This window comes from Lissotriton helveticus, chromosome 7 (genome assembly GCF_964261635.1).
Source record: "Lissotriton helveticus chromosome 7, aLisHel1.1, whole genome shotgun sequence".
NCBI lineage: Eukaryota > Metazoa > Chordata > Amphibia > Caudata > Salamandridae > Lissotriton > Lissotriton helveticus.
Window position 1 is genome coordinate 553,273,532 of NC_136068.1, and position 14,225 is coordinate 553,287,756.

General features: G+C 43.8%; 1 protein-coding gene across 1 annotated transcript in view; it reads right to left on the reverse strand.

Moving 5' to 3' along the window:
• Positions 1 to 14,225, reverse strand: part of LOC144768737 (integrin alpha-M-like) — a 364,452-nt gene that overhangs the window by 71,132 nt on the left and 279,095 nt on the right. The window contains exon 22 of the mRNA XM_078652620.1: positions 5,479 to 5,558. Within this exon, the coding sequence (XP_078508746.1) occupies positions 5,479 to 5,558 (80 nt within the window). The remainder of the gene's footprint in view (positions 1 to 5,478; positions 5,559 to 14,225) is intronic.

Sequence of the window (14,225 nt, forward strand, 5' to 3'; positions counted from 1 at the left end):
GCTGAGTACCTTGCTAGGACAATTTCCGATCATAACCCCCTATTGGTGCATATACAGTGGCAGAGGGAGCGCTCCGCAATACCAACATGGCGGCTTCGCCCGGAGACGCTAGAGGATTCTGTGTTCGATGATGCGGTCCGGCAGGGCATTGATAGTTATTTCGGTGTGAATGAAGGAACGGCGACGAGCAGGTCTGCTGAATGGGATGCAATGAAAGTGGTGGTGCGAGGGGTGTGCCTGGGCAGGTTTTCGAATGCTCGAACGACTGTGCTGAATGACTTAATAAGAGCGGAAGACGCTTTGAGGGACCTGGAGCGCCGTAGGCCAACCAGGCCGGGTTTACAGGCCCAGTTATTGGAAGCGAAGGAAACGGTGGCCGCGGAGACGGAACGTTTGCGATGCTATGATTATAGGCAGTACATTATTAGGGCACACGCAGGTCGGGACAAGGTGGGTACCCTCTTAGCCAGATTAGCTAGCCCGGAACTGAGGGGTTGCCCGATCCTCAGCATTATTGACGCGCGGGGTGAGATGGTGTACTCTCAGGTAGCTGTATTGGACCGCTTTAGGGGTTACTATGAGGAATTGTACCGGAGTCAGCTGGGAGCGGGGGTTTGGGACATTGCGGAGTACCTGGGGGGGAGGCCGCTTCCGGTATTGAACGAGGATGGCGCGAAGGACCTGGGTAGCCCGGTCACGCTGACGGAAATTCGAGCGGCTATCAAGCATATGGCCCGTAACAAGACACCCGGGGTGGATGGATTCCCAATCGAGTTTTACCAGCACTATGTAGACGCTCTGGCACCCAGGTTGCTGGTGGTGTATACGGAGGCCTTCGAGAAGGGGACATTGCCTGCCTCCATGCGGGAGGCCTTGATAGTGCCACTCCTCAAGCCTGGCCGGGATGCCGCGGACGTGAGGTCGTATCGTCCGCTGTCCATGCTGACGGTGGACTACAAGATCCTGAGTCGCATCTTAGCCACTAGACTAGCACCGCACATGACGGGTCTGGTGCACAGGGATCAGGCCGGGTTTATACCCGCGAGGAGCACGGCGATGAATATCCGCCGCCTGGTGGGACTAATGGACGCCATCTTGGGCGAGGAAGGATTGCCGGCGGTTCTGTCCGTGGATATCGAGAAGGCCTTCGATAGTTTGGAATGGCCTTTCTTGGATGGAGTGCTGGAGCGGTTTGGCATGGGAGATGGGTTTCGGAGGTGGACGAGGGTCTTGTATGACTCGGCGACGGCGAGAGTTCGGTTGGGCGGCATGATATCTGCCGCGTATCCGGTGGGCAGAGGTACACGACAGGGCTGCTCTCTCTCCCCTCTGTTGTTTGCCCTGGCGATGGAACCCTTGGCGGTCCATGCGAGGTCCGGCGACCGTTACGCGGGAATCGTGAGTGATGGGCGATGGCATTATATATCGCTCTATGCGGATGACCTGCTCCTGTACCTAGCTGACACTTCGGGGGCCCTGGTTGGAGCGATGGATCTGTTGTCTGAGTTTGGCCGACTGTCGGGCCTTAAGGTCAACTGGGCGAAGACCTGTGTGTTTCCGCTGAGAGCGGGATCGCCAGCCCCTAGCGACGATCTGGGGGTGGAGTGGGAACCCTCTTGCATCACCTATTTGGGTGTCCGCATTTATCATTCGGCTAATGACCTTTTAGAGGGTAACATTGGCCGTTGTGTTCGGTCCCTGCGGGGCAGCTTGTCTTTCTGGTCGACCCTCCCGCTGACTGTACTGGGCAGGATAGCATTGTTGAAGATGGTGGCGCTCCCCCGCTTCCTTTATTATTTCCGAACGCTCCCTGTCTGGATTCCCCAGGGGGTGTTTAGGGAACTGCGGTCGATGTTTATTGGCTTTCTGTGGGGGCATGGCCGTCGCAGGATAGCCTTAAGCACGCTACTTCGCCCCAAGTTGGAGGGGGGCATGGCCGTGCCCGACCTGGAGCTGTATTAATTAGCGGCGCAATTGCAGGTCCTTACGCAGAACGTGGCCAGGGTATTCAGGGGGCCGGAAGAGGACCGGGGACGGGGGATACAGCGCCACGTGCTGTCGTACATCATTATGCAGCAACGGCTCGACTTACGGGCCCTCACCATGGAGGAGCGGACGCTCCGACTGTGCTGGCAGAGGAGCCTCCGGAGAGCGAAGGCGTCGCGGCCTTATGCCCCGGAGATTCCGATCGGGATGTTGACGGCTTTGCCGCACGGAGGGGATTGGTCCCCGTTGATAGATTGGGAGGACGCGGGATTGCAGGTGGTGGGTGACTTGTATGTCGATGGGGCGTTGGCACCGTTCGATGTGCTCCGGGACCAGTTCGGACTGCCTGAGGGGGGCTTCCTCCTACACGCGGCTGTAGTGGCTGCCATGCAGAAGCACTGGAAAGGGGGGCTCCTGGAACCGGCGACGACTATGGCATGCCAATATGTGGTGATGGCGGCTGGTACGTTTAAAGCTGTGACGTGCCTCCATAATAGGATGCTGAACGACGGGCTGGAACCACTCCATGGGCTCAAGGCTAAATGGGAGGGGAGCGTTGGCCGGCCCATACCGGACACGGCGTGGGGCCATATCCTGCGACGCACGTGGAAGGGCACCAGGAACGCGCGCTTTCAGCAGGTCCATTTTTATGTGCTCCACAGGGCATACCTAACTCCAGAGAAATTACAGCGGCACTTTCGGGTGCTGGATGCCTGTTGCCCCCGGTGCTCGTCCCTTGGGGCGGACATGGACCATTTGTTTTGGGGGTGTCCACGACTAGGGACTTATTGGGCAGAGGTAGGGGTACTCCTGAATGAAGTGACTGACAGAGAGGTGGAGTTCGACATGGCGACGTGTCTATTGCTCTGGTTCCCGCATACTAAGCACACCAAGTTGACCAGTAAATTCATAGATCTGGGGCTGATATTGGCTCAAAGGGAAATATCGTGGCACTGGAAGGCCAGGGGGGGTCCCTCACTGCGTAGATGGAAGAATGAGTTGCTGCGATGGTCTGACTGCGAGAGCGTGCTCCGGATGAAGCAGGCAGTGAAGTTAGGGAATGAGAAGGCTCTGGATGCGGCGCGTGCATGGGAGTTAGTGGTACAGGCTCTGCGTGATGCTTTGGTTGAGGATGGGGACGGCGAGGACTAAGCCGATGGACACCACGGGGCGTACACAGTAATATGTCAATGTGCACTGTAATGGAACCATCCAGTTCGGTTGAGTGAAACACACACCTTAGCAGTTGCCAAGGGGGGGGGGTGTTGGGGGGTTAGTTGTAGAGGGGTTTGGGGGGGCCGGAAGCCATTGGAGGATTGCTGAGGGAGGCCTGGGTCCACTGGGACAAGGGGTATTGAGCGGCGGGCGGACTGGGTGGATGGGACGGCCTGTCACGAAGGCCGAATAGCCTAGAGTAGGTCCCGATGGGGGCTATTGTGTTGATATTGCGGGGATGGCTGACGGGAATGGTGTTGTTGTGGGTGGGGGGGTAAAAGCAGATGCGTAGGACGACCTTATGCCAGGGTTCCAATGGGACGTACACTGTGCTGTGCTCCTCTAGAGCGATCTGCTATGCCGCCCGGCCTCCGGGATGCGGGCTAAAAGGCTGTGTACAACTGTGAACTGTTATTGGCTGGGGGGGGCCCACAAGTGCACTGGCTGTTTACTTTTTCCAACAAACCAAACTGGGTAGGGGAGGGCCTAAGGGGAGAAATGTTTAAAGACTAAATGGTACCTTGTCCCCCAACTAAGTCATACACAACACGAGAGGTACCAGACGTCTATACATGGGAGCCTATAAAGTGCTCACTCTGTGAAAAGACAAAACCAACAGGTCAGTGTGCAGTTTATCTATGATTGAGATATATAATAATAACAGGAGAACAAAGAGAGAAACCTAAAGGGAAAGAGAAGCCCCAAAGGTTCTTGGAAAAATTCCCATCAGCCTGCTCAGTAGCAGAATGTCGTCATATGGGTAGAATGGTTGACAAAGGCAATGTCCATGATGCCCTTCCTTAGGAAGCACCCAAGGCTAGCAACAACTTTGGACCATTGTATTGACCCTCAACCAACATAGACACAGACTGAAAAGGATTGAATTGCAGTGCTCAAAACAATATGTGATAAGGAAAAGAAACAAAGTTCATAATCCAAGTGTTGTTAAAAATACCTACCTTGATGTCATAAAAAAACTTTATTGGGTCTGACCATCAAGGTGGTATAGTTAAAAGCAGAGTGCCAATAGCATGCAAGAAATTGCTATTAATCATGAATTTTAATTGGTCGACATGTTTCAGCCTTGTAAAGGCTTTCTTCAGGACCTATGATGTACTACTGCAATATAGACTGTGAGTCTTGAGCGAGGTAACGACGGAGAGTGCGTGGCCTCCTTCACTGTGAGCAAGTGCCAGGTGAGGTGAGGTTTTTCCTCCCTGCAATTCGGGAGAAGTTTGCTGACTCCTTATTTTTGGAGGACAGACACACTTATTGAGGCTTTCACCCAGTAAGTGTATTCACGTTTTTTTCTATATTGCAGTAGTACATCATAGGTCCTGAAGAAAGCCTTTACAAGGCTGAAACATGTCGACCAATTAAAATTCATGATTAATAGCAATTTCTTGCATGCTATTGGCACTCTGCTTTTAACTATACCACCTTGATGGTCAGACCCAATAAAGTTTTTTTATGACATCAAGGTAGGTATTTTTAACAACACTTGGATTATGAACTTTGTTTCTTTTCCTTATCACATATTGTTTTGAGCACTGCAATTCAATCCTTTTCAGTCTGTGTCTATGTTGGTTGAGGGTCAATACAATGGTCCAAAGTTGTTGCTAGCCTTGGGTGCTTCCTAAGGAAGGGCATCATGGACATTGCCTTTGTCAACCATTCTACCCATATGACGACATTCTGCTACTGAGCAGGCTGATGGGAATTTTTCCAAGAACCTTTGGGGCTTCTCTTTCCCTTTAGGTTTCTCTCTTTGTTCTCCTGTTATTATTATATATCTCAATCATAGATAAACTGCACACTGACCTGTTGGTTTTGTCTTTTCACAGAGTGAGCACTTTATAGGCTCCCATGTATAGACGTCTGGTACCTCTCGTGTTGTGTATGTTTACTTTTTCCTACTGTTTATAACTCTGCAATAAAATATAATTTAAAAAAAAAAAAAGAAGGTATGAACTAAATTGTAGGAATGAGAAGGGATGATTAAAAAGGGTGCAAGGCTGCGAAAGAAATGATGAGGGGAACATCACGGTCCACTGGGGGGTAGTGGGGAGAGGCTGGTAGGTAGGGTAAATACAATATATTGGAGATGATAATAATAATGTGATTTTCATAACCTGATGAGCATGCAGAATCTGTATGTAACCCACTTTCTCCCTGCAGGGCTATGATGCAGCTGCCAGTAGCTTGCAGATATTTGCAGCATACAGCAAATTAATATCAACCTATAAAAATACAAGATATCAATGAATGCTTGCTTACCTGGTAATGTTAGCGGTAACCAAAAGTTTGTCTCCCAGTGTGGCTTTGGGAGAAACATCAAACGTCGCTACAAAAACAGCCTGAAAGGGATGAAAATACCACTAAGTCAGTTTATACACATAATTAAGGTTAACTATAAAGTGCAGTTAAATCTTGTCTCTTAGGCCGAAATGTAGGTGTAAATCAGTAATAGGAATGTAGAACAACACAAAATATGCAACTTTATAAAAGCTGTCTTTAGATATCAGGTGGATTATAATTGAGAAAATATCACCACAAGTACAAAACTTACCAGTTCATGCACCCACAAGTTATTATGCTATTTTTATCACCTCTCACAAAAGGATAATATAGTGTTTGGTGACTGCCCTTCCTTAGAAGTCATTTATTGTACCATAGATGGCATGTGAAGTCATTTTGCCAAATTCTATTTCTAATCTTACTTTCTCCACCACAATGTGCATATTTTGCCAATTTTACTCTCAATCTTTCCACGTTTGAGGGTTCTTCTGGTACATTTCTATATTGACGGGCAGGGCAGAAAAGCACTGGATAGGAGGCACTCATGTTGGGTATTTAAATGAAAAAAAAATAGCTTGCTTATGTGAGGAAGACGCAGTCCTGTTGGCGAGGACCGCAAATGAGATTCAGGGATTACCTGATGACTTCACGTTTCATGAAGGATCCAGATCTGAATATGAATGTAGCAAAATCATTCACCATGATATGTGGGCCAAAACATACTTTTACTTAATAGGGGATCCCATCTGATTCACCTCTTGTTTGTGGGCATTAACGTAGTGTAAGCTAACAGCAAATTTCTAGTTCTACTGTGGTCATACATAGGTTTGCGGTAAAGTTGGGTCACAAACAATTTATAAGAGGAAATGTATATCTGTCGCTCCGTATGGAGCCGGTTTGTGGGGCTACTAAGATACTGGAACCCTGCAGGAGGATGAGAGTCATTTTGGGAAAAGATTATTGGCGGTCCCTCAGGGTTGCACCACCCATGTCTGCCACACTATGCTGGGGTTACTCTATATGGATGATTTAATTAAAAGGCATCCACTATTAATGTGGATTTCATTATGGGTAAAACCAGAGGCTCGTTTTATAAGGGTAGTTGTACAGGAATGCATTTTCTTGGACGATATGTTATCCATTCCATGGCTTCTCTATATAAAACGGGGCTTTTTTGCACACAGGTTGGGCACATTTACTATTATTTTATGCAACTCAGTGGAGCTAGTGAACTTCTTTTGATGAAAGGGAGAGCAGAAATGCTCCATATTTACAAAGTATGGAGCATTTCTGCTCTCTCTGCATTGGCACACTCTATGCTGCCAAGCACCAATACAACCATAGTGTAAGGGTGCCTGTGCTGTGGGCAGGATTGTTTTTGTGCAGGAAGAAATACAACAATCCTTAGAAGAATATTTCCCTTTATATATGTGCTTCACAATGCATCACATATGTAAAGAGGAAGCAATGAGGAGAAATACATATAGTTCTCCTTGTTACGCCTCTTCAGGTCGGTGCATCAATATGGTGCAAACTCATGTTTACAAGTTTTTGTAAATCTGGGTATAGCATCAAAACACATGGATGGATGCATGAGAACTCCCATGCCCACCGATGGAAAGCCTACCTGATGCAAACCAGGGCAAGGCAGTGATCAAGTTCACATTATTTTCATTTTTTATTCAAATTAATATAAGCTTTATATACAGTTTCTTTCCAAATTAAAATAATATTATGTATGTATCATCCCAACTCTCTAATGTATCCAGCCACGGCTGGTGGAGGTAGGAGTGGTGGGCCGTGGGGGGAGGAGTTGAGTGACGAGGGAAAATAAAAAAGAAAACCACTTACATTGCACTTGCCACATCGTCGACTGGTCAATGCGGTGAGCAGAAGGTAAAGGACTTTCTTTTTTTAAATTTTCTTTTCCATCCTCGTCGTCTGTTGACTCCCTCCCCACTCGCCCCACCGTTCTAAGCTGCACAGGCCGCTGCTAATTTATCACTGTCACTCCAAGGACTGCTACAGGCACATTCCCTCTCATACAGTCCCATAAATTAGTTCCTATAAGTGAGAGCAGTGCCCCTCTTTTGGTGAAACAGGCTATAGCATTTCTTGATGATATCGGATTTGACTTGATATGTACTGGAGAATAACTTTGTGGATGTTTTTTCTAGCTAAAAGAAATTGCAGTGTTGATAATGAATATGAAAAGGAAGCTGTCAATATTAATGAGAGATTCGGTCAGAGGGCCTATGTTAGGAAGAAGAGATAAGATTCATACCAACATATAGCAATGCGATTTATTTCATTTATACTAGTCTCACAACAAAATTGGGAGATACTCTATCTCTACCCAGAGATCTGCAAACTTATTCTGATACTCAACAAAAGGTTGTTATAACTGTGGTAAATGTATTTGTTGTACAATTGTTCTGGAGAATATATTTTAAGGAATTTTACAGAAAAACCGAGGTTTTCGATTACATCCTTTATGATTGTAACAGTACAAACTGCATGTGTTTGTATAAATACAAAATATTGGCTTTGCATCTAGAAGGTTAAAGGATGATGGAAGGAGCCTATTAGAGCCTTCAACGTTTTTGACCCTAAGTATCCCATGCCAATTAATTTTAAATAACAACATTTAATTGAGATGGGTAAAATTACTTTTGTGGGTATCGAAGGTTATACATAAGTTGAATGCATTGGTGTTTAATCAGGTTAAACAGAATGAGATACTTTGTATTGCTAGGAGTCAAGTTTAACACCATGTTGGGTAATGAATGAAGTCTGAGGATATTATTATGAAAGGTTCCACACTTGATTCATATTGATGCTCACTCTATGTCAGGGTTTAATCAGAGTAAGGATGACTTTTCTGATTGATTATTATTAATGGATTCATGCTTATATGTGCTAATGTTCCCCAAAAATATGTTTTGGCTAGATGATTGTCATTGGGATGTTGGGGATTGAGGTATATAAGTATAATACTTTGTCACTTCATTATCATGACAGTCGTCCATTGATTCAAGTGGATACGTATAGTCTGATAAGTGGTGTTTCGATCCTGGTGCAGGGATAAATTAGTACTAACATTTTATTTCTCTTTTTTTTTTTGCTTGCAAGCAATGTTGTTCCTTTGTAGACTGGTTGCTAATCTACTTATATTTATCATATTAGAATCATTTAACTGACTTAAATAATATTCAGTAAGTCCTCTACATTTGATAAGGTTAGAATCTGAACAAGCTATTTCATAATATACGTGTGGATGAACTCAGACAGGCACTTTTGCATTTCTGATGTCTGACCACATGTTGGTAACTTTTTGGGCTTCTTGAATACAATATCAACAGCCAGCCAATAAGTTGGACTCTTAATAATAAGTCATGGTCATATCAGGACCTGTTTTCCTATCGCTCGTATTTATCAGGTTAGTAGGAATCTTGCAGAGAGGTGGCGGATGAATCTGATGTGCAATTTAAACATATGAAAAAGAGGGTATTGTTTATAATTATCTGTTTTTGTTCTTAGATTACCTTATTGTAGAACTATGATATAAACTTTATAACTAATTTGTGTCTCCTGGTTTAAATTAAGATCATTCCTATGCCTCCCGTAATTACAACTTCCACTTCTAACTTTAGATATTAATAAAGACTAATCGGGTTATTATAATACCAGTCATTTACTTTTTTATTAAGCGAAAATGTGTTAAGAAAGAAGGAGACAATCTGTGAAGGGAGTAATGATGTTAACACTTCATAGGTGAGTTAATGTATGTATAGAGTTCCTGTATATCCTTTTGGATTATAAGTCAGTTTGACTAACACTAATGTAGTCCTTAAGTCAATGCATGCCAAATGAAACTAAGGAATGAAACTCAAAGAAACATGTTTGAACATATATTTTCATGTATTAGAATTTAAGGATGTAACGGAATACTTGAAGAATTCATTTTTGCTGATTCAATTTATATAATACCTGTAATCATTACAAAGAGCTTTGGATGATAGGCAGATTAGTTTTGCACCATATGTTTTCTCATTATGTACACTGAGATGGCTTGCTTTATTAGAGTGAGAATGTTGAATCTTAAATCATGTATAGTTATTGAAGGACCACTTCATTATCAGTATATACGCAATTAACAGTACTATATTAAGGAATTCATGTTGGAACAACTAGTCAAAAAATCCTGCAGAAATGTAGGGATTGGTCTAGTGTATTGTGGTACATATATGTGGTATTAAGATTTATTGTGGTTAATTTATAATATAAATGTACTGATTAGCTATTATCCATTGTGTATCTTATATTACTATTATTATCCATCAGCCCTGAAGAAGTGATTGTTTTGGCTAAACACTTGCTGGCTGATATTCTAATATTCAATTGTCTGTTACATTGGCATTGAGACTGGTGATGTAATGAGAATATTACTAAGACATTTACGTATTGAAGATGAAGGATGGACTGACTTAGTTTTTATACAGCTGTGTATTTTTCTTTTGTTCAGTAAAAGTGGATCTGTTATCATATGGCCATATATATATAAAATTTTCACGGAAAAACAGAGGTTGCAGGGATGTTATAGTTAGGAAATAGAATTAAAAAAACATACAAATTCACAGGAAAAAAGAAAGGTTACAGGGACATTACAGGTCGGCTCAGAAATTAAGTGAAATTCAGAAGTTAAATGTCAATGAGGAAATGTCTCCAGTGACCTTATATGCATTTTGCCAATGCGATTGTTTCTCATGTGTCTTCATCAAGAAATCTATGATAACATGTATCCTTCTATAGAGAAGACAACAAGACTACAAAGAGGTAAATCTCCACCAAATAAGGGTCCTTCCTCTTAACTATATGAAGGATCTATATCTCCAGGCAGACACGTCAGGGTTGTCCCTGCTCACCTATCCTTTTCGCCCTGTATATAGATCCTCTGGTCCGCAGGATATTGGGGTGCGATGATATCATGCCAGTGGTCTTGAACGGGTATGAGACCAAACTACTGGCTTATGCCGACGATCGGGCTGTAATCACCCCTGAACCAGCTGGGGCTATGGTGGCACTCACACGAATAGTAGGTGAATTCGGTCACTGTTCAGGGTATCTCCTGAACGAGAGCAAGACTCAAATAATTTGTACCGACAATATAAGCAGAGTTGATAGTAGATATGTAAATGTAAATGTAAATGTATTTGATTTATATAGCGCACGAATCACCCGAAGGTCTCAAGGCGCTTGCTTAGGGAACCCGTCCTGGTATTCCCCTGTGAGATACCCCGGCAGGGTATCCGCAAGGTGAAAGCCAGGCATCCCGCCGCGAGGGGCCGTTGTGGAGATTAAGCAAGCTATTGCCCAGAGTCGCAGAGTGTGAACCCGTGAATCGAGTAGGCACCGGAGCGAGAATTGTCGAGTCCATGGACATTTTAGGACTCAAGACCCCGCCGAGCCGGGAATTGAACCCTGGTCCCGGGCTGACCTCTGCTTCCAGGTCTGCCTCCTCTAACCAGTGAGCCACACTTCTCCACAGATATTCGGATTCAGCAATATATCTCAGGGTCAGCTCAGCAATAGACACAATTGTTAAAGAAAAGTTTACCCCGCTGCTTAAGCCAATGGCGACAGATTTGAAAAGAATTGATGATTTACATCTGTCCCTGATAGGCAGGGTAAATGTATTGAAAATGACCATGTTTCCTAAGTTTCTATACCTCTTTTGCTCTATCCCATTCTTAGTAGAGGAAAGTTTAATGAAGTCTATGGAGGCAATCTTTATGAGCTTTGTTTGGCAAAATGGCAAAACTAGGCGGTCAATGAAATATCTGTCCTTACCACAGGAAAGGGGAGCGCTGGCAGTCCCGAATCTAAGATTCTACCACTGGGCCTGTATGCTTACTCAGATGGCAATACTATTTGCTCCGGTCACAAATTTAGCGGATACTCCTTGTGGGAACCAGAACCCCCCTCTATCTATGAACTTCTGTTATATAGGGAAGCTCTGGGACTCCTACTGTGGAAAACGGAGCGGCGCTATTTCAGAAAAATGCGCTACAAGGTCTTGAATAGTGCCTGGGGGGTCTGGAAAATGGTGCAAAAATTAATGGTAATATTGAAAATGTATTATTATCTACCCCTTTGGATACAACAAAAATATGACATCCCGGGTAACCAAGCGTTTAAATTCTTTTAGATTTATAAAACGTTAACAGCTATACAACTGCGTGTTTCTCCAGGCGGCAGAATTAGTATGATGGAATATCTGTTAAATGGTGGCACAAAGATCAAAATGGTATAAAGGTCCTTATTGGGAGGGATCCAAGATGATTTTGAAAAATGTGAAGCTGCCTGGACATCGAAATTGGGTGACCCGGATGTCGATGTTGATAAAGCCTTGCAACTAGATCGGAAACTTTTTCGTTCCACGAATCTGAGGGTGCAACACTATAAAACCCTTTTTAACTTATACTTCACACCAACCAAACTGCATCAATGGGGTAAAAGGTAAGATGACAAGTGCCCTAGATGTCATGAAGGGCATGCTAATTTATTGCATATGTTTCATCACTGTGAAAAGTTGAGCATAATCCGTGGTGAGATTGAGAAGTTCTGGGAGGGGCTGCTAGGTGTGAAGATCAACCTATCCCCTACCCTAATGATAATAGGTAGCGATAGTAATCTGGGGCTAAGTAAAGAGGATGAAGCTCTTGTTTTTATTTCTGTTACGGTCCTTCGAATTCTTTTTTCGGCAGGCTGGAAAGATATGGTAGTACCCTCCTTTCACGTGTGGTTGGCCAGACTCCTGGGGATACATAATATTGAATCTTCCATATACAAGCATAAGGGTAGGAAAACGTGATAAATGGGGCTGAGCATCTGGGCCCCCATCAAGAGATGGCGGGAGTCCCATGTCTAAACTGTTTAATATGTTTATTTAATAATTTGTATATATGTATATATAATATGTGTATATATTCTGAAATAATGAAGTGTAATTCCCTGTTTGTATCGCCTTTTATCATCCTTTAGATAGCCTGTTGTCTCAATTGATTCATCGTAAATTTGTACCTGCTTTAAAACTATGTATGTCAGATTTTTCAATAATAATATAATATTAAAATGTATTTATTGCGATCTGTACCAGGTATTTAAAAGAAAAAAGAAAAAAAAAGACATAGCCAGTGACATTAGTAACCTTTGGTTTTTCAAGGAATCTCTATGCTTTTTTAAAATTAATTCCCAACAATAATGTCCCTGTTACCTTAATTTTTTGGGGGAATTTTTTAGACGAAACAACCTACTCGTCATAGTCACTACAGAGGAGAATACGCTCCAATAGACTATCGATGCATTTGCCTACATCAAGGATTTAAGATTGTTTTTCAAGGTGCATTTACCAAGAAAACACTCTTGCTTTGCCTTCATCAAGCCAAACAAATTAGGATCAATTGTCGTTTACAAAAGTGGAGCTTCAACTAGGGCCCCTGCTATGTTTTTATTTTTAAGTGCTTCCCGTTGATGTTTAAGAAATGAGCACCAGTGCCAGAACTGAAACTCACCTACCTGTTTATCTTCAGAAGTTCGCAATTTTGCAAAAAATGTCTACCCACCTGGAGTACTTTTTACTGGTTTATTAGTAAGTGCTACTTTTTTGGGTTAATGTCTTGTGCATATTCTGCGCTACAGCTGCATAATGGACTACGAGGAAATATGGTCAATTACCTTGTGTGAGTTTACTTTTTACAATAATATTGTTACTTGAGCGTCTTCTTCCAGAAATCAGTGATAACATGAATTCTTGCATAGAGAAGATAAAGTGACTAAAAAGAGGTGAATCGCAACCAAACAACAATACTTCCTTTTAAATATATGAAGTAAGTGCTTCTTTTTTAGTGGAGATGTCCTCATGTTCATCTGCATCAAGAATGTGTCACAAAAAATGGCTGGAAACATGCTCAGGGATAAAATGTCCCTCATTCTGGGACAAGGCGGGAAGACTTTTGCCCATTACTAAGGTGGGTGCGGAGGGGCATTTCTCCTGCTCCCGCCTGGTGGGAGCTTTAAATTGCTCCCACCAAGCAAGAGCGAAACAGAGGTTTCCCTGCCTGAACCAGTGCTAACCGGGAAACAGCTATGTTCCGGGGATAGGTACCCCAGGACATAGCCGGAGCCTGGGCCATGGGACCCCAGGGACATTAAAGGCCCCAGTAGGAGAACCGTGCTGGTAATGGGTATTTTAACTCAGAACCAACCTTAATGTGTTGTCCGACTTTATCATTGGCCTTCATGCACACCTTTCTCCTCTGCATAAAGGTTTTCAAATTATTCTAGGCGGTGATTTTAATGCCGAACTTGGTCTGACCCAGGCGGAAAATGTGCACTCAGTATTTGACTGCCTTAGCATTGGAGGCAATAGGTGCCTGAGGGATAAGGGAGGGGGGAGGCTCGCTACCAAATCATTAAACTGTCATTCTTATTGTTACTGAATTTCATGATCCTCTCTGCAGAAATAAAGCTACCTTCAAGAGGAGGGAGTCCATCTCAGTAATAGACTGTGTCCTTGAAAGTTGTGATTTTTCCACAAGAGTATCAAGGGCTGCAATTAATGAAAGTCTACACAGTGATCAGTACCCCTTAAGTGTTACCCTATGTATACCTAGGTGGGTGGGGAGCTCCCAAGACCATATCTCCTGGATTGCTAGTTGTCAAGT